Source organism: Takifugu flavidus, chromosome 15 (genome assembly GCF_003711565.1).
Source record: "Takifugu flavidus isolate HTHZ2018 chromosome 15, ASM371156v2, whole genome shotgun sequence".
In the NCBI taxonomy this organism is placed as follows: Eukaryota; Metazoa; Chordata; class Actinopteri; order Tetraodontiformes; family Tetraodontidae; genus Takifugu; species Takifugu flavidus.
Genome location: NC_079534.1, coordinates 12,472,598 through 12,497,307, shown reverse-complemented (window position 1 = coordinate 12,497,307; position 24,710 = coordinate 12,472,598). Strand labels below are relative to the sequence as shown.

The 24,710-nt window shown below is 41.3% G+C and overlaps 3 protein-coding genes across 4 annotated transcripts in view; all 3 read left to right on the top strand.

Annotated features, from left to right (window-relative positions):
- The first annotated feature begins 47 nt into the window (after positions 1-47).
- pak1ip1 (PAK1 interacting protein 1) lies at positions 48-2,525 on the top strand. The gene is made up of 10 exons (XM_057057169.1): positions 48-359; positions 482-644; positions 773-893; positions 991-1,065; positions 1,145-1,197; positions 1,275-1,420; positions 1,521-1,618; positions 1,698-1,797; positions 1,951-2,083; positions 2,261-2,525. Exons 1-10 carry the CDS (start codon positions 282-284, stop codon positions 2,365-2,367), a joined length of 1,074 nt encoding a protein of 357 aa, XP_056913149.1. The 5' UTR covers positions 48-281; the 3' UTR covers positions 2,368-2,525.
- Positions 2,526-2,856: 331 nt separating this feature from the next.
- LOC130539077 (transmembrane protein 14C-like) lies at positions 2,857-4,115 on the top strand. The gene is made up of 5 exons (XM_057057173.1): positions 2,857-3,059; positions 3,186-3,285; positions 3,454-3,555; positions 3,645-3,732; positions 3,838-4,115. Exons 2-5 carry the CDS (start codon positions 3,210-3,212, stop codon positions 3,893-3,895), a joined length of 324 nt encoding a protein of 107 aa, XP_056913153.1. The 5' UTR covers positions 2,857-3,059; positions 3,186-3,209; the 3' UTR covers positions 3,896-4,115.
- A 1,479-nt stretch (positions 4,116-5,594) lies between these two features.
- The window catches only part of gnal (guanine nucleotide binding protein (G protein), alpha activating activity polypeptide, olfactory type), a 32,123-nt gene continuing 13,007 nt past the window's right edge, over positions 5,595-24,710 (top strand). The window contains exons 1-5 of one of the 2 annotated variants that reach the window (XM_057056249.1): positions 5,595-6,334; positions 11,775-11,847; positions 12,621-12,675; positions 12,819-12,938; positions 20,423-20,520. In XM_057056249.1, coding sequence (XP_056912229.1) covers positions 5,833-6,334; positions 11,775-11,847; positions 12,621-12,675; positions 12,819-12,938; positions 20,423-20,520 — 848 coding nt within the window. In that variant the 5' untranslated portion in view covers positions 5,595-5,832. Of the gene's footprint in view, positions 6,335-10,773; positions 11,517-11,774; positions 11,848-12,620; positions 12,676-12,818; positions 12,939-20,422; positions 20,521-24,710 lie in introns of those variants that run through there. The other variant, XM_057056250.1, reaches the window with a different exon arrangement.

Below are 24,710 nucleotides of genomic sequence, written 5' to 3'. Positions count from 1 at the left end.
TCTATAACGTAAACTTTATTTTGAAAATCGCAGGTCGACGGAAGTAGACATTTGCGCATGCGCAGCAGCCACATGTGTTAAGCTAGGCGGACTACGGCCCGACTCTGCCTCGTTTTTTAAAGTAAAAAAAAAGAATTTCCTTCTTTTTTTGATCGATTTAATATGCTTTTGTACTGTTGGTAGGTGTCTCGTCAGTGGTTACCCTGCAGAGAAAACTAAACCGTAGAAAAAAACCTAAATATCTACCTACAGCTTAGCCTGCTGTTGCTACAAGCCACAACATGGCATCTGTGCTGGAGCTGGTTGCTGGGAGCTACGAACAAATCACCTTCGGTTATCGAGTGAAAACCGATGGCAAAGTACGTGGGAATGTCCTGTGTTCTTTAGCAGTAGTGTTGGTGTCGTAAACGTGTCGGTTCAGTGTTTTCTTCTGGTAGACATCATATGTGTTTCTCAGTGCGTGTTTCCCGTTGCCACACAGGAGTGGACCCCCAAGGCGGACTTCACCCATCACGCCCACACAGCAGCCATCACCACTGTTGCAGCCAGTGAGAGGTTCGTTGTGACAGGAAGCAATGATGAAACCATACAGCTGTATGATATGAAGAAGAGGGTCGAACACGGTGCTCTGCTCCATCATAACGGTACGTGTTGCACCACATCCGGTCGTGATTGACCTGATAATTGGCTGATACAGGTTCATCTGCACGCTTTGACGATGCCACGTTGACTTTTGAGATGAATCTACCTCAAATCTCTCCCTGTGGCACAGGCACCATCACCTGTTTGGAGTTTTATGGGTCATCTCATTTACTGAGTGGAGGACAGGACGGGCTGGTATGTGTGTGGAACACGAAGAAGTGGCAGTGTCTGAAGTCCATCAGAGCGCATAAGTATGCTACAAAAGGATGCTACAACCCCCGAGACAGTTGTGTCAGTTGCCATTCGGTTAAGGAAACACGAACCCAGTTGTCTTCTTTTCTTTCCCAGAGGCTCAGTGATGTCGCTGTCTGTCCATCCTTCTGGCAAACTCGCACTTACAGTTGGGACCGACCAAACTCTAAGGTGAAATTCAAACATACTGCAAATTTCAATTGCGGGAACGTAGAATCGACACTGACTGCTGAACATTTTCTAATTTCAGAACATGGAATCTAATTAACGGGAGATCTGCTTTCATCAAGAACATAAAACAGAGTGAGCCCCATCGCAACGGGAAGGTCTCTGAAGCCACGTACAAAATTTTACAAACCTTTTTGAAATACTTTCCCCAGATTCGCATATTGTCAGATGGTCTCCCGATGGGGACAAATATGCAGTTGTGATTGATGACAGAGTGGACATCTACGAGCTGGAGACAGCATCAGTGACGGCGACCATCACCAATCCAAAGAGGATTTCATCTCTTCAATTCTTAAATGTAAGTTCTCCCAATCTTGACATTTTTCTAATGTAAAGATATCGCCGCCATAAAGATAATACAACAAATAATCGGTACTGTTATGTTTTTTTCCCCTCAGAATTCCATCCTAGCCATTGCTGGAGATGATGAAAGTGTGAGGTTACATGACATAAGTGAAAAGAAGATGGTTTGTGAGTTCAAGGCTCACGAAACAAGGTGAGTTTGTTTCCCAGATGCTTTCAACCTCCTCCGCCACATTAGTCCCAGGTGTGTGAGCAGTGTTTTGGGGTTACAGAGTAAAAGCGATGGACAGTTTTGTCATGGAAGATTACTGCGTGATGGTGACGGCTTCTAACGACGGTCTCATCAAAATGTGGAAGCTCCATCTAAAAGAGGTACGCCTGATTATTTAAGCCGGGTTTGGTGTCAACCAGTAAGTTGAAATGTTCTCTGGAGTTGAAACCAGCGAAGAAAAAGAATTTCAATGTTTGTTTGGCGTCTTTTTTTTCTACCAAGCTGCTTATAATTTAATGCCGGTTGTGTAACAGGAGTTGGAAACTCCCACTCTGCTTGGAGAGGTGAACACATCAGCCAGGCTGACCTGTCTCGCGGTGTGGAAACCTTCATCAGTGCCTTCAGCTTTCACTGAGGAGTCAGCAGAGAAAGCAGCAACGTCTGAAGGTGATTTCCCCACAACTCTTGACTTCTCATACATCAGCGTGTCAGCAAGATTAAATGATCAGTTAATATCAGGTTCACTGGGATGTTTTTGGTCTTAGATGATGTTAACATGGCTGCGCTATGTCACTACATGTTTCTGTGTCTGTATAACATGTTTCCTTTTTTTTATATCCACAGGACTTGTTACGGAGCTCTCAAAGACCAGAAGAGTGCGGATAGCTGAAGAGGTCATACTGGAAGATGAGAGCAAACCAAAAAAGAAGAAAAAAGATGGTGGAAAATAACACAGAAGCTATTTTATTATTCATGGAATGTTTTGACTCTGGACTGTTTTGACTGTGCCACAAAGACCGCATTTATTACAGATTTTATGTGTTTGCTTTCAATACTGCAATAGAGAAAATCATTGGCAGCAATAAAAGTCATTGTCTATTGTCTGTAACTGTTATATGTACACTTGTTTCCACTTGCAGGATACATGGTCAAAGGTTAGAATTTCCCTCCATTTTGGGATTTTTATCAAGACTGAATACTCCTAGAAAATTACCCAAACCCTGTCTAAGTAGTGTACCATAACTACACTTGCATTCATCCAAAAGTGACACCATTCAAACTATCATCACCCAGAGTCTAGTTTTTCAGTTTTTAACCTTTTTTAAGCAGTTTTTAACTGGGACTTTTTCAGCAGGGGGTGGCAAATCTGACAACCAGAGCCTGATTAACTTGTTGCTATTTCTACACAATTTCATCAAATGTCACGAAAACTTAGAAAGATACAGTTCCAGGTCTTTGATTCTTAACAAGCCCCCACACACGCGCACGACATTGTAAAAATATACTGTATATATTGGAAATCGTTGCAGGCCTTTACTTTGGAAGGAGAACCGGAAGTGGGTTATTCGGGACAACTTTGAATCAGGAAGTGAATATTGAGAATCGCTTTAAAAAGACGTTTTGAAGTTCAGACATCGTTAAGGTTCGTATTTTTTATACTTTTTTGAATTTCCTTTTAAGCAGTTAACATTAAAATGTTGACGTATATGGTTGTACGTTGATCAAATGTGACATATTGCTCGACACATCGGCCCCTTGTCCCCTGCAGGGTTGGACCCCTTCCCCTCTGAACATGGCTGTGGACTGGGTCGGTTTCACCTATGCTGTTCTGGTTACATCCGGAGGACTCCTCGGTTACGTGAAAGCAGGTCAGAGATTATTTTAAGGGTTAAAAATCTAGTAGAAAGTTTTTAATGTTATGGTGACACTCTCTTAAAGTTCCCAGGTTAGTGTGATATAGAAATGCTTGTAGAAATAATACGAGTTGAAAATACTACTAAAATAAAACTCAATATTCCCCTGATGGTATCTTCCAGGCAGCGTTGCTTCTCTGGCTGCAGGGCTTCTCTTTGGCTTGTTCGCTGCCCTTGGTGCTTATATGATGTCTCAAAATCCCAAAAATATTTTGCTATCTTTAGGTAAGTAAATTGAATTGAATTCTAGGGGTTTTAGCAACAACACATGGCACTGATTGGTGTTTTTTTTTAATTCTCTGTGTTCCTTGCAGGCACCTCTGGAACTCTGACTGTGGTGATGGGACTAAGATTTCTCAGCTCTGGCAAATTCATGCCAGCCGGATTCATGACGATTGTCAGGTAATCCACAATTTCTTCTTATTGGATTTTATTAACACTCTAACTCAAGCTATGACTTGTTTATTGGGAGCATATTCTGAAGTAATGTTTATTTGTTCTCTTCAGCCTCCTGATGCTACTTAAGATCATCAGTGGAGTGATAACAAGGCCACGTCATTTTTGATTATACCAAACTACAATTTACGCTGCATCTGTGCTGCTGGTTGATCAAAATACTGTGGACGTTATTATTGTGGATACTATTTCACTACGGATATAAACATTCCCCCCATTTCCTGAAGTTTCCATGTACTGTAAGATATTTGATTTTAAGATCATTTGAAACTATGTAACAGTTACTTACGAAATAACTTTTTCATTTTAATAAAAACATACTTTCGGGACTGTTATGTAAGAAATCTTGGCCTTACAAATCTCCCCTCTTCAGTGATACACTCAGACAACAATGGTATTTTTAAAAATAATATAAAATATCATTGGATTATCGTTTCTGGGTATTTTTGGAGGATTTATATCATTAACCACATTTTAGAGAATCCACTGAAACTATTCTTTTTGTACACACGAGTTTCCCTTTTACATCAAAGTATTTAAATGTTTAAGAATAATGCTTGAACACAGAGAAAGAGCTATGTGTGCGTGCGATGGTGTTGTAAAAGTTTACAGTAAAAAATTAGTTTATTGATAGGTGTGTGCATGTGCGACCTCTTGTGGTCTATTTTAATTCCTGCATTTGAATTGTATATAATGTCGGCCCGCTGGTTCTGTAACCTAAAACAGGGTGGTCCTCGTTATGAAAGCGACAGGTGATCACAACGGAACCGACGCGTTGGTCGGGCCCCTTTGTATCCAGCACCGAGGTTCTACGATTTTCTTTGGAACTAAATCCTCGTTTTCCGGTGTCCCCTCAGCCATATCTGCAACTCTACTTTCCAAAATATGACAATTACTATGCCAACCCCCCCTGTGTTTCGCCTGTATTGTAGTTTCTCCCCAAATGTTGTGAAAGTCTACGCCTCCACGAACCGCAGCCGTCCTCCATGTTTGTTGTGAAGAATCCCGCGCATGATTTTGACGTTTGTCGACTACGAGTGACGTCAAGGTCACGTTGAATTCCGATACGTGTCACATTGCTGTTCAGACTGAGGTCGCATTTCACAAAATCAGATCTGTATCCGACCGGATCTAAAGAGATCGCGCGCATTTTGCTCTTCACGCTGTGGTAAATATCGTGACCTGGTCCCAAAAATCAGATTATGGCCACTTGGGACTGTAGTGTAGTCCAAATACTTTCGAACAATACATAATTAGAAGTAAATAGCACTGGTTTGTATAATGGACCCTTAAAAGACCAATTAAACACAACCAATGTGGAATCTAATAAAATTAAATGACACTTTCCCCAAGGGGTGCATCTAAACAAAAGGGTTACATAATTTGACAATGACAGTGAAACTCTATATACATAATTTGCATACACCCATCATGGCCCACTAGAAAACTGTTTTAAAGGTCAGTTAAAAGGGTTTCATTTTCAGTTGGATTGTCGTGCCATTACTGATTACGGACGGGTTATTTGTGTTCTGCCTAAAGATCGCGGCTGATGTGTCTGACAGCTAAAAGCAGATTTCGTTATCTTCAGAACAGTTTGTGTCTTCAGTCATACAAGAATGAAATGCGAGGAATGAGAATCACGAACAGTATTCTCGAAATGGCCATACTGTAGTAGTAGGATGACGTGCGGCGCATTGCCGCTACCAAGTGCGCAGCGGCATTTGTGAGCGTCTGGGCTGCGGACGGAAGCCAGTTTGTCGGTGCTGTCTTTTGGAAGGTTTACGGTAAGATGGACCCGCAGTGTCCACGGAAGGATCAGGTGATCCACTAACTACGAAGCGGAGGCTGAGTGGGGAAAATGCAAAATGACATATAGCAAATGTCGGATCATAATTCATTCACATTTTCGCCTCAAATTCGGATTTTAATTGCCCTGCCGAGCCTCCACTCTAATGATGCCTCGCTAGGGCTGGCGGCGCGATTGCGATCTTTTTGGACATTTTAATTTATGAAAAATCACATTCACAGACAAATATTGGTTTCAACATGGGGCTGTGCTACAGTTTGCGTCCCCGGCTCTTCGGAGACCTGAGTGGATCTATTTCCAACGCTACCTCGGACTCGGACCAGCCTCCCGACGCGACCGTGCCGACCCGCGCCGGGGGAGCTCGTCAGGAGGACGCCGGGGGATGCGGGGAGAGCTCGTCGCTACGCGGCGGCGGCGGCCCGGTGCGCCACGGGGACTCTGCGAGGCTTCCGCCTGTGGAGCACCTCCGTGGAGACACCGGTACCGACGGTGTGCTCATCCAAAACGGAGGAGGCGGCGGTGGGGGAGGTGGAGGCAGCGGTAAGGGCACGGGGAAGGACCGCGGCCGACGCTTGCAGCTGCTCCAAAAGACAAGCACTCAAAAACAGAAGAACTGGGACAAATTGCTGGTGGAGGAGAAGGAGGCCGAGAAGGAGGCGAAGAAAGTGAGCAAGAATATTGACAGGGCGCTGAAGGAGCTCAAACGGGAGTATAAACAGACACACCGGCTGCTGCTGCTCGGTAGGTTCCGCCTGTGTTGTTGTTGTTTTTGTTGTTGTTGTTGGAGCTTTTAGAGCTTTTAAAGGTACCAAAATGATGTCACTAGCCTAGAGGCCTGTGGTCACATCTGGACGCTGGGCTGTGAAGACAGTCTCCCTGTCAGTCATAAATGATGAAGATGGACGTTTATGACTTGGAAAATACAGAAAAAACACCACTTTCCTCCATTGTAGCATGTTTAGACTCAGGTTATAGTCTAAATTTTAGCTCACTTCAATGTAGAGCTTGTAGCTTATTATACAACAGCATAGTGCTGTAACTAATAATGTCACAACTGAAGATTTTTTGTGGGAAGACTAAAATAATAAGAGACATCCCGTCCAGTTTTCTCTGGAAAAAAACTATCCCAGAACTTCAAACTAAAGTTTGTAAAATCAATCAACATCTGATTTGTTAAATGTAGTTAGCAGCAGTATTACTGGCCTCTGCAGAGTAGTCTGGTCATGACATGTGCTTACAATTACCAGAGTATAGTACAGGGTTATATACATTATGTAGTAGAATACAACGATACACTATAAAGACCTTTTTTTTTGGGGGGGGGGGGGGGGGGGGGGCTGCATGTTGTGGGATAGTGTTGTACCAAAACCTGTTGTACAGTTTAGATCAGTGATTTCTAAAATTAAATATATGTGTTGACTGCAGAGATGACAAAATAAAACTTAGCTGTTTTAATGCATTCACAATAGTGAGGTCAAATGTAAATTTCAGGTCCTGTATATCATCCATTTGTGCCCAGAAATCAGGGTACATGTGTTTTATCTGTGGAAAATATTGTCAGAATGCAATTTGACTAATCACGCTAATTTAACTTCATGACATTTACTCCAACGTGCAACAGAAAGTTTCACAACGGCTCAGTTTTCTACAAAACAGCACAGACAAATGAGAACCAGAAGAAATCCCTTTTGTATTTTGACAGTTAAACCATATTGCATGCATTTTAAAGTGTTTAATGTTTCATTAGTCTATACAATCTATGGTTGGTTTATTCTCCTGTCTAAATGACCCTCAGCAAATGCAGACTGGAAGGAAACATCTTGATAAGGTCACACACGTGGAAGTGCCATACATTCTGCTGGTAACCACTATGGAAAGCTATCTGATCTGTGTTATATGCTCTGTCTGGGTCTTCTTTGGATGTTAAATCCTTCAGGTCTCCAACGGGACTCCTGTTGTGTGACACAAGACCAAGTTCCTCTGAAAGCGGACACCTTTCAAATAGTGTTATGTTTCAAGTCAACATATGCGAGCTAATCTGGGTCACTTTATGTGTATTCGCTGCTGGTATTTGGTGGACAAATTACACAGAACCCGTCAAGTATGTATAGATTGATTTAAACTTCAATGCCAAGTTCAGTTGCTGGAATTACATGGTTTGTGATCCTGATAGTATGGAATCAGTGTGTTGGTATCTACCAGTATCGTGAAGCTAACAAGTTGGTAAACTGAGTACACATACACACCCACACAGACACACACATATATGTGTGTGTGTGTGTATGTATATACAGTATATTTATATATATGTATACATACACGCGTTTATACAGTATATGCATATATAGTATCATATATGCACAAACATACACGTGCATATACATTATGTAAGCGTGTGTGTGTATCAGTTTAAGAAGGATAAGATAACATTTTAGACAGCTTAATAAATTGAAATAAATGTACTTCCTTTTAGACTTTATAGTTCAGGGGAGCTCTGTTATTTCCTGGAAAGGAGCTTCATTTATTGTTGAGTCTGTTGAATCTGATTCTGTACAAGCCTGTGATAATATCTAGCAGTTAATTTGGAAAAGCTTATTAATCTCCAACAGCAGCTGAACCTACACATGTTGTAATATCCCACCCTGTTGAACACAGGCGAACTTTGCTTCTCTTTAAAAGTGTTTTATCATTGACTATTGGTGAACTTTGCTACCGGCGCTACCGAGTTCCCAGCTAATGTAGTGACTCAGGTGCTCAGCAGGACTTGTTGCCATGTTTACAACACTGACAGTGTAACTCGCCTTGATAGTTGTATCGGCTAAATCAAAGTGAAGCACACAAGACTGTGTTTACTCCTGAGGTTGTACTTCCTGTGTATTTCCTACTTTATCAGACACTTGTGCTCTTGGCGCGACTGATAGGTTCAGACTGAATGACATGGAAAAGAGGCAAATGACATTATTTATGAAAGATCGGAGCTCCCGATTTAGTTTGAAAGTTAGTTTGAAAAATCCAGCTTGGTGTGTGCTGGCACCAGTTGTAATTTCAAAAAATTGTGTTTCAAAATTGTGTCTTTAGCTCGAGCACAGTAAACCACATGAATTGCAAGCATACTCAAAATAAACCATTAGGAGGATCCCCAGCTTGCATGCTGTGCTGAGTGTAACCACTAGAGAGTGATGTGGGCCAGTCATATGTGTTGACCTTGCTTTCAGAAGGGGGGAGACCAAATTTTTCTCTTCTTTTCCTCTTTAGTGAGGGTGGGAAGGGGTGTGGTCATATTTTCACCCCACTTTAGGTGAAGTCAGGTTTGCTGCTATCATTTGCTTGCTGCAGAACCCTCCCGTTACTGCACAGTACTACACAAGTATTTGCAATAATGGCCACAATAACAGTTCTTTTATTGTTACATGATGCACAAAAATGCTGCTTTATGCTTTAGTGCCATTACTTATCTGAGATGTATTTGTAAGTAAAGGTTTGTTTTTTTTTAGGCCAAAATCCTGTGGTTATTTATAGATTTATTAAGTATAATCTGTTTATTATATGGAGATGTCATTACAAAAGAAACTCCATTAATCCGCGACATAGTTCACATGTTGCTGCACAAGTTCATACAAGTGAAATTTTGTTTTTGGCCACAGACATCAAACTATACATCTAAATTCTTATACTGAAGCACGTTTACCTGCTTATGTAAAATTTTCCTTTATTCACTCAAAGGGAAAAATGTTTTGTTTTGTTTTTGATTGGTCAATTATTTGCCTCTAACTCATTACCACGTACCGCAGGTATCTTTTTATACAGTATATGTGAACTATCGTCAGTGGCTTTCTGGACATGTTAAATTTACAATACAGCAAAGTAAAAATAGTTATTACATTTATAAGTCTTCATTTTGATGAGTGCTGTTGGCATTTTCTTTTCTTAAGTGCTACAGTGTTTTGTTTGTGAAAAATGAAAACCCTTAAACATTGCCACTTTAAAAGAACACATCTTTATATTTAGCTTTTAATTTATATACGTATTTCATATATTTTATTTTGTGGGACAACACTGGATTACCATGAATTTTTAGGTCAAAAAAAGCAGACAAAACAGCTTTTTAATACAGTATTCTGTGACACAAAAAGTCTTAAACAAATAAATCAAAAAGTGTTATTAGGATACTTTAAAAGAGCGATAATTATAACTTGTAGTCTGAATCTACTTGTAAAACACAAAAGTTAGCTTGTGAATTGTGTGAGATGTGAGTATAAATCTACATTTAAATGAATTTACGCATAATACAAACCTTATCAGGTCAGGTTTGCAATATTGTAGTCGTATAGTTAGATGATAAATAGCAAAAATGTTCTGCAAAGTCAAGAAAACTCATCATAACATTGTAAAGGAACAGAAATATGATCTTGAATGTGTGATAGAATAAAATTCTGTACAAATAACTGAAATTGTATACCAATTTTAAAATTGTCTTATGATTGTTAAAAATCTACAGAAACCACAAAAACAGTTATTTTAATCTATAATATTAATTAGCTATGATTATGTCTATTCAAAAACATATTGACAAATAGCCATTCATGGTTTAGCCTTTTTGCCATAATTGAGCCAGTTTACTACTCTACAGAGGTGCCAGGCCACTTTCTGAGCAGTGCTGAGGTACCCTTGAGCAAGGCACTGACCCCCCCCCTCTCCCAAAAAAAATGCTCAGAGCCCACTCCGTCACCTGTAACGAAAAACACTAGTGTCCCTTGTGATATTTTTTTTTCTTTTACTACACATGATGACATTTACTAAACCAATAGTAAAGTTACATGTCACTTTACAGATATACAATTGTTCATGCGCAATGAAAGCTGCATTGCTATGAATAAAAAAGTAAATATGCAGTTGCATCTCCTGAAGTTACGACCACAGAAGCACGTCCAAAACGATAATTAGACAGCTTTTAGACGATGCTGCTCCGTGTTTACGTTGATCGTTGTTTTTTTTTAAGTAAAGTAGAAGTCTTTGTAAAGTTTACAGAGCGTGTGAACAGACTGGTGACCGGTTTAGGTCAGGGCTGCTCCGTTGACTTTACAGCCATGGTGGAGAGACCCAGCCCATCTGGAGCCCAGCGGCTGCCCGTCCTCCCCTCTCGGGGTTAGTTTCATAGCCCAAACTACCGGGGACTAGGAGCGGGGACTCGGCTCCGTCTTTTATCGGCGTAGTTGTAAAATGCTGAACCGGCGCGGGTGGTTGGCGTTACACTTTAACGCAGGTTTGTTTTCCACCTCCGCGGCTACTTCCTGGTGCCACAGAGGGAGGCAGTGCTGAGTTAAAGAGGCAGAAATACTGACAGAATTTCAGATAGAAAAAATACCGAGTGAAGAGAGGGGCTGGGGACGCGGCAGGGACGTTTTATTGGATTCCCGCAATTAAAAAGGAGAAAAATACCCTCTCTCTCTCTCTCTCTCGCTCCTTTTTTTTTCTTTTTCTACATTTGATTTGTGTTTTCGTGCCGTCGCTTCGTTGGACCGAGTGGCCGCTCTTCGCTGACTTGTAAACTCGGTGTGGATGACGCTTGGCTGCGGCTAAAGCGGAATTGTAACGGGGAGCAGATTCCTCCCTCCGTCACAGAAGCCTCGCAGGGTTTTTTCCCCCCTTTTTTTATTCATTTTTATTTCACAATCCGAGTCGTCCCGGCGTCCTTTAAAAACCACAATACTACCGGGTTCGATTTTTTTTTATTTTTTTTACACATTTTCACGATTCCACAAGGAAGGGTTAGGGCGACGGAAGATGGGTTGTTTGGGCAACAGCAAGACTGAAGATCAACGCATCGACGAGAAGGCACAACGAGAGACTAATAAAAAGATCGAGAAACAGTTGCAAAAGGAGAGACAAGCATACAAAGCCACGCACAGACTCTTGTTACTGGGTAAGGCTGATTCGAGCGTGATAGCCAAACGAAACAAGCTAATCCTCGCCGTTTAGCCAACACGTAGCCCCGTTTGACAGCGCTCGCAATAATATGTCATGGAGGTGGATATTGATGGAAGCCGAGCTCGATCAAGAGTGGCTTCATCCACCGAACCTGCTTTAATCCCCCTCCCGAATGTCCCTGTCTGTGCTCGTTCGGTGACATTAACGTATGTTGTGTGTGTGTGTGTGTGTGTGTTTGGGTGTACGTTCGAAGGTGCGGGAGAGTCCGGAAAAAGCACCATTGTGAAGCAGATGAGGATTCTACACGTCAACGGCTTCAACGCAGAGTGAGTGCTGCTCAGTCTATGCAATAGATCCACTCCTATATTACCAAACGACTTCAAAAAGAATTGCGTTACTGCCCGTTTTACGACTACGCTAGGAAGGAGGAAGCCTGTCGCTGCCGTAACAGCCTGTGAATGTTCCCCAGGCACTGCAGCGCCGGTTGGGCCCAGTATCCCATGCAAAGCAGCTAATATCTCTTCCTCCCTTTTCCACCCCCCCACCACCTCCCCCCAACCTTTCCGTGTGATTGTGCAGTTATCATGCATGTGAGAGGTCCTCTCTAACGCAAATGCCGAATAAATGTGCCCCCAACTCTTTCCTGTTTCATGTGAGAGGGTGAAAGGTTGTGATCGACACAGGCCTATTGATAATTTGTTCTGCTGCAAGGCCTTGCATGGCATTGATCTATCCAGTGGTCTATTTTAAACAGCCCCAGTATATGTCAGAGGGCTGTATTTGTAAGAAAGTCCTCTGCATTTATGAATTTGAAAGAATATTGAGGACACCGCAGGTTGGGTTGGATAGTACGCATAACTTTGTATTTTGGGGGGTTAAAAACTGGGGCTGTGATAATTAATGGGCTGGTTCTTTTGCTTTTCAATGACCTTCATCCAGCATTTCACTCTCATCTGACCTCCACCCATACCTGTACTCCATTTATAGTTGTATTAGAACAGTATTTAACCGACCGCTAACCTGTCTCACTGCTTGATAACAGAAGTTATGAGGTTTGCAAGTGGTTAATAATCGCTGCTCACATTTTGTCTCCATATAGAGAAAAGAAACAGAAAATCCAAGATATTCGGAAAAATGTAAAGGATGCCATAGTGGTGAGTTTTCTGTGACTGGTTTGTCTCAGTATTTCAATTGTTAAATTTCCAAAATGATGTTGCAGTTAGGTTTAATTGATTATAGTGTGGTGTCCAGCCTGTTTAATTCACATTTATTTCTCAAACAACTTGTGCTTTTCTAGACTATTGTGTCGGCGATGAGCACTTTAATACCCCCAGTCCCACTGGCCAACCCCGAGGACCAATTCAGAATTGAGTACATCAAAAGCATAGCACCCCTCTCTGATTTTGACTATCCACAGGTAAGAGGTTCCTCAGGTTTTTGGGTGTGTTCTGATGTAAGTGTGTGTGTGTCTGTGTATGAAAGTGAGAATGCAGGTATGGTGTGTTGTGTTGTTTTAATTTTTGTCCTTCTTATTGTGCGTTTTGTCTGTGAAGCTGTTTGGTTTGCAGATTTGCATCGTTCACATTGTGCTGATAAAGCTTATGGTTGTCAGAAGAACGTTTTAAGTGTAACTGACCTAATGTTTGCTTTCCTCTTGACTCTTTTTGACGTTTGCTTCCACAAGGAGAACAGGATTAATTCCCTTTTATTTAGTCATGTATCTCTGTTATGCTTGGTTACATTGGGTTTGCATTGACTCCCGTCTCAATAATATTTTGAAGTGCTTCTTGGGTGTGTTTTTTTTTCTTTTCTTTAATAATGGCTTGTTTTTAGAACAGTTAGCTGATAGATTGACTGGCACATATTCTGATACTTACGGTAATATTGTCTTCAAGCTACAGTTTTGCTTTGGCTTTATCTTTTATCATGGCTTTATTTCATTTTGGGCTTATAGTCATTCATTTGAAATAGCGGTATGTTCATTTCCTGACAGGGCTCGCAAAACGAGCAATATCGATACGCTGCTGCGAAATGGTCATGGACATAGGAAGAGCAGAGGTCGGCACAGCGTAGCTGTTAGCCGTGTGCGTTCCATCATCGGTCGCAGGGTTTCGGTTTTTGTGAGCCATCGCTGTCACCACCACATTTACATATGCTACCGGCTCGAACGTGGCCTAACAGTGACTTGTGGCTTTCAGTTGTTATTGCTGTTGTGAACTAATTATTTGAACAGAACGTGTCTCTGGTTAATGTCTCGGGGAATTTCTCCAAATGTAAACCTAAAGGGAACCATTAGCTTGATGGATTTTTATGTTCACACTACATCCCTCAGTTTTAGAAATTGTTTTTATGCTCTATGCAGGAAGAAGAAGTAGACTGTCTTTGACTTCCTACATTGTTCTGAATGGCCTACTGTTGGTTTACCGGATCGCAATACTAGCTTGTAGCTTTGGATGTGCTGCTCTGTAAGTGTTTAGGCTGCAAAGAAAGATTTCTTTTACTAATCAAATGAATAGATCTGCTATTTGTTGACATTTTGACTGAGCAAAATGCTTGCAGATTTTTAAAAATATCATTCAAACTACTTTCTGTGATAGTTTTCTCACAACCCAAGCTAATCAGTTCAACTGTCCTGTGATCGGGATTTTTTTTTTATTTATTTTTTTAGACAAGCCAACAAAAGCGCCAGTAACGATTGCTGATTACTAACTTTGTTGGCCCTTTCCTAAAAATAATATATAGTTTAGTGAAAATGAAAGTATAAACACAGGAGAATTAAGCAAACTTTATGGTGTGTATCTGTTGAGCTAGCACAGTGATGGGAGCTAAAAAAAAGAGAACCTGGCAGTAACCTAAAAGATGGAGCTAGACAGACATCATACTGTTGACTTGTTGTCATCAATCACCACTTTTGTGTGACAAAAAAAGCTAATGCTAACTAACTAGATGCTAGCTCTAGGTTGTTTAGCTTCGATAACCTCTTGCAGATTTATTTTTAACACTGCACTTTATGTATTCAGACTCAAGTTGGCAATATCATGCTGTGCTGTACTTACTTTTGGAACCAGGTAGTAACCTTTCCACGGTAGATAGTACCTTTCCGTGTAGCTGTTATTTTCCAGAAACAATTTTGGAATGCGGACGGTGTTCTACAAATTGATATATAGCGTCACAAACACACATAAGGAAAGAAAAATGAAATAAATTGCAGGGATTTTTTTTTTCCAGAACTCTGTTGCATGTGCTAAAATAACTCAACAGGCCATTCTAGTTTATATTTTTATGTTTCATTGCACTCTCAAGTCTGTTGGGATGTTCAGCAACAACCTAACAAATGCTAACAAATGCACTTTTTGTAGGGGGAGCGGACACATGTCTTTTAACATTCTACACTTTCCCAAAACAATCATGACGCCATAAGTGTTGCCTTTTTTTCCCTTTACCATTTCTTTCTAAACTACAGTTATAAGCAAACCTCAGAAAACTACAGCACACATATGAGGGAAGCTTCCTCAGTTTCTTCTGTTCCTATGGTGTTCTTTAGGAGATCAAGGCCACATATTCCTTTCATTCTTAGTTTCCTACTAATACAACTGTACTATTACAGAGGGGAAAAAAACCAAACAGGCCACCCCAACAGTTGTTAGATAGTCAGAACATTATTTTGAAAAATACCCTCTTGATCCAGATGCATTAGCAACTTATAGGCCTATATCTTACCTCCCCCCTCTCTCTCCAGAATTCTTAATAAGGTGTTGGTGACTCAATTATGTGGCCACCTACAGAGGAACAGTCTTTGAAATGTTGCTCTCAGGTTTTAGAGTTAAACACAGTTCAGCAACAGTTTCCAATTACAAATGATGTTCGATAGCTTCAGATAGGGGATCGTAGCATCCTTGGGAGTAAAGGGACAGTTCTAGGCTTTAGAGACCAGAGGGATTCATGATGTTTCCTTTTCTTAAAGTAGGATTAATCATGGAATTCCACAAGGTTTGGAATTTAGACCCATCGTTTTCTGGTTTGATCATGTTTTCCTTAGGAAATGTGATATGGAAGAAATTGTCATTGATATGACTCGGCTGTACTTATTGAGGAAGACAGACCAGTTAACATAAGGCTGGTCTTAAAGACATACAGTTAGGATAAGCTTAAATTCCCAATTTGGACAGATCTGAGGTCGTTCTATTTGGTCGTAAACTGCTGAGGAATGGATATGGCTAATGACACCATGACTCTGGATAGCATTTCCTTATATCCTGTAGTTTGTAAGGGTCCTTGGAGTAGTCTTGGACTAGGATCTAGCCTTTAACTTGCATAAAATAAAAGGTTTTTAGTAGAACCTTTTTTCATTTGTGTACATTGCACATATTAAAGGCCTAAGGACTAATGCCATAACGAGTCTGTGCATGTGATACTTTTAGGCTGGACTATTGTATTTCACTGTGAGCAGAATTTCCGAATAATTAAGAAGCATCCAGCTGATCCAAAATGTTGTGGCTAGGGTTTCAACAGTAATTAGCAAGAGATCACTTTTTCTCTTGTACTGGCTTCTCTTCATGGGCATCCCATTAAAAAAAAAAATAGATTTTACTATACATGTCCTGACCTACAAGGCCCTTAAAGGCCAAGCTCCATCATATCTGGTGAAGCTGATAGCACCAAATCATCCCAACAGACCACTCTGCTCTCAGTGCTGCTTTACTTGTGAATGCCAGAACCTTTAATAGTAGAAAGGATGGTCGCCCATTTAGCTCTCAGAGCCCTTTTCTGTGGAACCCATTCTCTGTCCAGGTGGGCTGAAGCTAACAGTAGCTCTCCTCTCCTCTCCTCTCCTCTCCTCTCCTCTCCTCTCCCTACTCTCCTCCCCCTCCCCCTCCCCCTCCCCCTCCCATACTTGTGCACCGACCTCTGGGCCCACTGACCTGCTCAGTTTTAGTTTTAAGTGTTCAGTATTCACTAGTCACCATTTGCATCCATGCTGTCTGTGTCTGTGTCCTCCTCCTCTTTATATTTGCATCTCCTGCCCCGCTCTTCCTCCTTTAACCGTCTGGTTCCGGAGGAGAGTCCCCCAATATTGTTGGAGTTGGAGTTTCTTCTGAAAGTGTCTTTCTGTTAAAAGGGAGTTTTTCTTTGCCGCCGCCGCTTGCTCGGGGTCAGGTCTGGATTTCAATAAAGCACCTCGAGACAATCTTGATTGTTACAGATGCTGTATGAATAAAACTGAATCAAATTGAATGGCTTTGAGGAAGAAGAAGGAGACTTTATTCATCCCCACAGTGGAAATGACTATTTTTACACTCGTGTTTAGTGCACACGTTAATACACATGAACATAAAAACAGCACATTCCACATACCGTGGTTCAAACTTTTCAAAAATAGTTGTTTCTGTCAAGAGTAGTTTCTCAATAGGGCGAACTTGTTGTTTCTTGCTTCTAAGTTCTAATACTTTAGAAATCTGCCCATAGGTTAGTGTCAATATTTCCCTTTATTTGGCCATGATTTATTGGTTTGTGTACTTGATGTGTTGACTTGTAAGGGATTATTCCTCTGATTTTGTATGCTGACTTGTATTTGCTCTTGATTTTTTTTTTAACATTTCTTTTGGACCATGAAATATCTTGGTGTAAAGTCAGGTGATCTTTTCATTGATAACGGGTTCACAGATCGAAACCTGTTACGCAACAGTTGTCTCTTGTCACTCCACCTAGTTGATTAATCTGAAACGTTTAATTTCATCCGTTAACAAATGTTCATTGTCAAATTTTAAGTATGGTGCCATCTTATGCTACAGCAGACAGGGCGGTTTTAAAGCAAGACATATTCCTTTTAGATCATTTCAGGATTCTCCTCTTTTACTCTGATCATTTAAAAGAAATTAACATTTTCTCATTCATTTATTTGAAAAAGCTGCAAACTTTCCTTCTGCAAAAGTGATTCCCAAGATGGCTGATCATCGTCAAGCCTGCCTGCAAGGCTTCAGATAGCGTCAACTATATCAGGATGGGTCTGAAATGACAGTCAGTTTTGGGTTTAAATTTTATTTAGTCATTTCATCTTATTTTAAAGACATTAAACCTGATTCAGATTCAGGTTTTTTATTGTCCCACACGGGGAAATTTACAGCGCAACAACAGCAAGAGCACGAGACAATTAAGATAAAAATAAAATAGAATAGAATTCGGAATATACAAAGGGGATGTATATTTACAGTAATCCAGATAAATGGATACCCGGCCCCTGTATACCTGTACGTAGTACAGAGGGTGAATACAATATACATATCAGAGCAATCACAAAGATTCCTTTACATGTAAAGCCACACGCTTAGGCTCCATTGTAATACCTTTGTAGTGTTCTTTTGGGAGATGCTTGGGATAAAAGTCATTCCATGGAATGAAAGGTACCCGTGCAAACATTTCTGCAAATTGAACAACAAATATCGAGTTTTTAAGTCAGCCATCGAGTGGATATCTGCTCTGAAGCGGAGCAAAAGAGTCCCAGCCGGGCCTGTTATTGTACTTAACAACAAGTCAGCCATGTTGAAGCCGACATGTAACCATCTCAGGTCATCAGGATAGTGCCATCAATGAGCAACATTGGATAACATGGTCATGATTAGGCTATAACCTCACGCAAATCTTAACAATCAACCGGTTTTAAAATGAGTATTGAGTATAGGGAGTCTTTTTTGATTGCTCCATAAACTAGAAAATACTGTCAACAGGCACCAAAGCCCATCGGCATATTGTATAAATGTTTAGGCTGTTGTTGGAAGTGAAACAAGGAAATGTTGGAGGGAGTCATGTAATATGTCGAAATAAATTATGTAATCGAAAATTGACACCGGCCAATGCGCTTTCATATTTAGGCTTGGACCCCTTGCTTTCTATCATGTTGGTCGCTGATTTAAAAAGGAAGGGATCGTATTTGGATTTGATAACATTGTGCAGAAGAATCGGAGCGTTCCAACGATTTATAGCAGGAGACGGAGCAGACAGTGGCAGCGGCCCCATTAGAATGCCTACTCCTGTCAAATTTAGAAGAAAGAGATGGTTTGTTTTGTGAAGTTTTTGTCCCTTAATTTCTCCAATCGAACAACTCCAGTGCCTTGACGTGCTAATTTTTTGGCAGCTTCACAACGCGGAGCGTCGCCGGTCATTTGCTCTCGTCAGCCGCGTGCAACTATCATCGCTCTTCCTGATTTTGTATTTCTACTGACCGAGTATGTTCACCAACACACCCTCTTGGTGCGCTCGACGTCCAGGAAAGACTTAACGGCACGATAACGTGATTTAACTCGAAAAGCTGATCTGAAAATGTCCTCAGCGGAGAATCTGAATGACTATAAGAGGCGTCGCAACACAAGATGTGACTGGAAAAGAGTTAAAAAGTTTGTGTAAATAAAATTCCCCTCTGGTCTCTTTCTGCGTTATCATTTCCACTGTAGGGAACTGTAGCACACACTGCATTTATTCAGCCTTCCAGTGTCACACGATTCTGTGGAAAAGAGCCTTAAGGAACTTTGTCTGCACCCATCTTATTCTACACCCTCCACCCCTTCTCTCCAAATCAGTCCCAAGGCTTGTTAGTTGTTTTATTTCCAGCCCGTCTTTAAGCTTAACATCTAACCCTCCCCGTAACAATTTGGACACTTTCAGAACTAATACGCAAGGGATGTGATCGGTTTTGTCGAAAATAGTTGTGGTCGGCATTCATGTTTGACTCCAAAGCAAATGCTGGAAAAAACCCAGGCAGGACATTAGAAGCCATTTTCCTTTTGACTAATGTGCCCTTTTAGAAAAACTACTGCTTGCTAATAAATGTGTCCTACTGGGGTTCGATGAGCTCCTGCAGCTAACTAGGTGTTTGTCCATCTATTGACAGCATACAGCTGAATTTATTTCATGTTCGTGCTAATCGTAATTATGTTAACAGCTTTGGAGGAAGCTAGCGTTACGCAACCGGAGAAATCATTTAACCTGCAGAGTACAAAGGTTGCGTGGTCAACAGAAAGGATATTAACAAAATGTTACTGGAACGTAACGCCGAATTAGGCTGCGAGGCTTCTGTGGACCAATTCTGTGAATTGCCACCACGTTCAAATGAATCACCAGATCAGCCAAGAGGAGCTCTCCCTCAGCATGTGATCATTTAACCAGGCACCTTCCTCCCGCCTTCCTCTGGTTCGGGGCTACTTTTCCCCCCTCTCCCCAGTCAGTGCGGGGCCGGTCGTCAGTGCACGTGGTAGCTCCACGGAAGGTGACGGGGGAAATTAGCCCAATGATCTTTGTTCCGGTCCGCAGAGTGTCCTTGGAACTGTCAGACGATGACTGATCGTTGCTGTTATTCTTAATTTAAGTGGCTCTTTTTAAGAAATGAGAATGCTTCGTTGCAGTAAAATGTTTGTCCTGTCATGTTCTGATTATTTAAAGTTCTCTATCAACATTCTATGAATGGTATATAGTGATGTAACCATCAAGCAAGAGGTTGTTGGAACTCCGAAACACTCTAGACTGTTGCCCAAGTGTTGTGTTGCCTCTGCATCAGGATATGTTGTGTATTGTTATACACAGAATTCCCAAAGAGATGGTGTTCCTCCTCGTACTGCATCGCAATCTGGCACAGTTTAGCGTGTGTGACGTGTTAGGTGACAGTGTACGGGAGGAATAGTTTCAGGATTTTTCCATTTGCGGATTTAAAGTTAGTTTAAGTCATTTTAGTCTGCGTATGTGCGTTTTCATAAATGTTGAAATTCAAAATAATTCTGTACTATTGTGCCTTTCATATTAACAGCGACAGAATAAGTACGGATGTGCCCGTGACCCTTCCATCCTGATGGAGATGTTATATTTTCCCTTATTTTGTGTGCGCCTTTCTTAAATCTCGTCTCTTCCGCTCAGGAGTTCTTTGACCACGCGAAGAAGCTGTGGAACGACGAAGGAGTGAAGGCGTGCTTCGAGAGATCCAACGAATACCAGCTCATCGACTGTGCACAATAGTGAGTAAAAGCTAAAATATATTTTATTGTCATTGCTGTGAGCCAAGAACACACGCTGGTTGGCAGGAGACCTACACGCTGCATTTATCCCTTCCTGCAGCTGTAATCTAGGGAGATGGAGCGAGGCTAGAGCCTGTGAGCTCCTGTCACATCCCGGCTCCTTCCCGTCCACTCTGTGTCGTGTTTGTCGTGAAAGCTCTGTGGTGTGCGCTGGCGTCACGTCATGTATGAATACGGCTAACGCATGTTTACACTGGGCGTGTTTCGCATCCTTTGGAAAATTATACACGCAACTATTTATGTCATTGTGTCTGAAAGTTCTCCGCGGTGATACGTGCCTGTCGGACTCCAGAGCATTTTGGTTGATTCGCTTCTGCGTTTGAAATATAGATTTGATAATGTCTCAAGTCGGCGGTTTCCAGAAGTCTGTATTTTTCTTTATTTCTGTTTTGGTAAGGGTGAAAACTTAATGTACTCAGTGTTTCCAAGACTGGACAAAAGCTATGTGGGTCACGGTTTGATTTAGGCTGCGACATGTAAAGAGAGTTTTTCCTAATACGTTTGTACTGTTGTGAAGAAATACTGATAACATCAGTGTGACAAGTGCAGAACCCTGCTCTTTGTGTGGTGCACCTCCTTTACAATTCTTGAATTCAGCTCCTGAAGTACTGTGGCCCACCTGAGGCTGCTGGTTTCACACAGATGAGGGTTCCTCTTTAGCCTGTAAAAGGCAGTTTGGAAGTAACCCTTGAGCAATCTGGTGGTTACTGTATACCACCAGTATCGTCCCACCGTGTGCAATACCAGGATCTATACTCTGGCAACATATATCAATAATCAGATCCATAAAACCAGGCGTTTAGAACTGGAGTTCTGCACCATTTTGACTCCCATGTAGACAAACAGTCTCTGTACTCTTTTTTTTTTCTCTCAATATCCTGTCACTTGAACATAAATTTGACTTGAGGTCAAGTATTCTGTGGTTGGCGTTTATGAAACGGCTTCCATAGAGTGGAGAGAGAGTCAGGTGATGTTGGAGGCTCACATGAATCTCTAAGGTGGAGCTCTTTCAGTCCAAGGCCCATGTTTGTCTTGGCTACACTGACTCAGATTGTGTTTGTGTGCAGTACAGATGCTAAATTTACAGAACAAAAAGCATCTTCAATATGCTTTACTTCATATCATGGTACCGTATTGCTATGGCGTCGTGACCCTTTTTTTGCCTTTGAACACAGCAATGATCTAATTAACTAGTGACCCTTTCAGTTTTTTTCTTGAACTTTATTTAAAACATTTGGGTTTTGTATCTGATTGACACATCATTGCATGACAATTGTCAAAGGTCATTCATTAACCTCCCTAATAAAATGATAGATTCATCCACTTTGTAGCCTTGACAGGCCATTTATAGTGCATCAACACACAATTTTTGCAGTGTGATATACAATAACTGCACTCCTGATGGTCTGATGCACAAAAAAGCTTTAAAGAACCATCTTATTTCATTGCGTGGTTCAGAAGATTAGAATTGTCTTTTTTTTAGTGACTTCTCAGTTTTGTTTGCTGGTTTCAAACTACTGTAGTTTCCAGTAACAACTCTATTCCTCTTCTCGTTCATGATTTAAGTGTCAAGCAAACAAAGCTAATGTCTGATTCTCTGACTGATCAGCTGGGGAGCGACTGTATGTTTCAGCAGCAGATTATCACAAAGCTAAGAATGCAGCCTACTTTTCTGACATTTTCAGTCTGTTTGCGTCAGTCACTTGTTTTTCCTTGTGTTTTAGGACGCGTTTGTGGGATTAATTCGGCCCCTTTAGTTTGAAATGACATCTAATAGTCATAACCAAAGAGTATAATACATCTCAGTACCTAATATGGTTTGTAAAGCATGAAGACTTTATTATTTGGTTTTGAAAAATCACTGTTTAGGAGACTGCAAAGGTTTTCATTTAGTCTTTTTAACCACTCTATAAACGTAGCCCTCATAAAGTTTCATAGACATTCTGTTTAATATGGGAACTAATCTGACTGTATTAAAAGCCCACATGCATATAGTATACACACACGTCAAGCACACACACTCATGGCAATTGTTGCTATGCCCACTACACACTACATTCTAGTCGGTGGCTGTCGGGAATAAGGTAAACGGTCGGAGACCGTTTCGGCGGCCAACTGGGCTGAAAGTGAAGCAGCAGAGGTCGATACTTTAGCCAGTGTGTTTAATCCCTTTGTGTTTGTTTGCTAGCTTGTTTGCTAGCTTGTCCAATGTTTCAGTGGTGTACGCTTCCCAGCAAATGGTCCAAGAAGAATTAATTCCATCTTCTGCTTTTGTTTCCTATATCTGCTCTTTTGTTCTCCTTCTATTGAACTTCCACAGAGCTCTGTTTGTGTTGCAGGGTATGTCGTGGGTCACAAATGTGATAAGGGAGCATTCAGACGCGAGTAGAGTTGAGAGGAAGTTGGCCTACAAGTGGCTGTCGGAGGGAGGAATAGATTGACAGGCAACAGTATTTCACCCTAAAGTGCAAACATGAAAAACCTTGTAAATATGGCGCCAAATAACAACAAAGGAGATCCGAAGCAGAGTGTATTTTTGAATATAGACGCGCGTCCTGTTGAGATTTTGTGCGCCTGGGTCATTTCGTCCGCGCTGTCCTTCACAGACCTTGTTCAAGTGGCAAATTTATTATTTTATTTTTTTCCAGCGAGACCAACACTGGATGGCTCAAAGGACAAAGGCACAGGAAATAAGTATGGGTCAGCTTGTTATGTCAAAGAGCGGGTCCATATCGATGCTTTTGGAGTCCTGTCACCCATCGATTTGCTCGCTGCATTTCACATTTATACATTTTAAGAGCACAGATATGCATCTGCCAGCTGATTGATTAGGAGCTATTTTCAGTTGCAGTGGGCTGCTCTGTCACAATGCCTTGGATATGTCAACAGCAAAATCAAACTCTTTCACATGCAAACCGGTGTGACTCTTTGTTGTAGTGGATGTGGACCAGCAACAAATGCCAGACTCTAGGCAGTGCGACTTAAATTCGGAGGTATTTCTAGTAAGGATCACCGTCCTATCTGGGATTTACCACTAATTTTACTTTAGATAAAGTTTTAAGTTCATATTAGCAATGCAACAAATGTGTGTTGTTATAAGCATTTAATTGCATATAATCAGAAAGAGGAAAAAGGTGATTTTATTTCAAAGTTTGATCTCCCGATTTTTTAATAGGTGTCAATTAGCAAGTACACGGTGCTGCCTGCAGAGTTGCACAAACTCTGTTGTCAGACGACGAACATTTATTTAATATAGTTGAAAATCAACTGAATGATAATTTTATTGTTTTATTTGTATTGCTACAAAATATTTTCTGTAATGGCGGCATCATATCCAAATAGCAATGTTGGCAAATGATGATTTGTGACTAGAAAGACTGTGAGCGCCACACCCATGGAAGATTCATTCCTAATGACATGCTGGAGTGGAAATGTACAGCTAAGATCCGTATCTCTGCTAGTCCTGGGTGTGCGGAGATGGGACTGCAGATAGAATTATCAAGACAGTCTGGTTCTGGGCCCAGGCTGGTGCTGGGGTTGCAGCTTGGGTGTAGCGTTGGTCACGGGACTCTGTCACCTGCCTTGGAGCCACTGACACAGTCATCTGAGGCATTAAAGTGCTAAGAATGGCTGGCATTGTCAGCCAGCCCCGGCCCCTGGAGGGCCTGCAGAAACAGAGGGGCTTCGCTTTGCAAACAGTAGCTCTCCTCAATAAGGAGCTTCTTCTGTTCATTCAAGAGCCTGAACAAGGAATATTTTTACTCTGGCTGGTTGTTTTTTTTATGTCACTGTTAATTGCCTTTTATTTTCTTATGTTTTCTCTGCACAGCCTGGTTTTGTTGGATCCACAGTTGATTTAAAGTCACCATTTTGGATGTCAGTGAAGCTTCATGATATTTATTATTGTGTCCAAGTAAGGAAGCTGACCAGATATGATGCCTCTAACGTGAGGCAGCAGTGAGTATTGTCATTCTCCAGCTGCGTGCGCCATGCAAATGCCCAACAATTAGGAGATTTAAAACAGCATGGCCTGTGTGAGACAATCATTGTGTTGTCCCAGAAAATTCAAATCCTGTCTTCGGTGTACGGGGTTTCCTGCCTGGCGCACAAAATGCAACAAATATAAAAGG

Bases quoted from the DNA above. Each gene is read 5' to 3' on its own strand.
- pak1ip1 (XM_057057169.1), top strand. From the start codon at position 282: ATGGCATCTGTGCTGGAGCTGGTTGCTGGGAGCTACGAACAAATCACC. The intron at 894-990 runs GTATGCTACAAA...TTTCTTTCCCAG, and splicing joins AAGTCCATCAGAGCGCATAA to AGGCTCAGTGATGTCGCTGT. The intron at 1,066-1,144 runs GTGAAATTCAAA...TTCTAATTTCAG, and splicing joins GGGACCGACCAAACTCTAAG to AACATGGAATCTAATTAACG.
- LOC130539077 (XM_057057173.1), top strand. From the start codon at position 3,210: ATGGCTGTGGACTGGGTCGGTTTCACCTATGCTGTTCTGGTTACATCC. The intron at 3,286-3,453 runs GTCAGAGATTAT...GGTATCTTCCAG, and splicing joins CCTCGGTTACGTGAAAGCAG to GCAGCGTTGCTTCTCTGGCT. The intron at 3,733-3,837 runs GTAATCCACAAT...TGTTCTCTTCAG, and splicing joins GGATTCATGACGATTGTCAG to CCTCCTGATGCTACTTAAGA.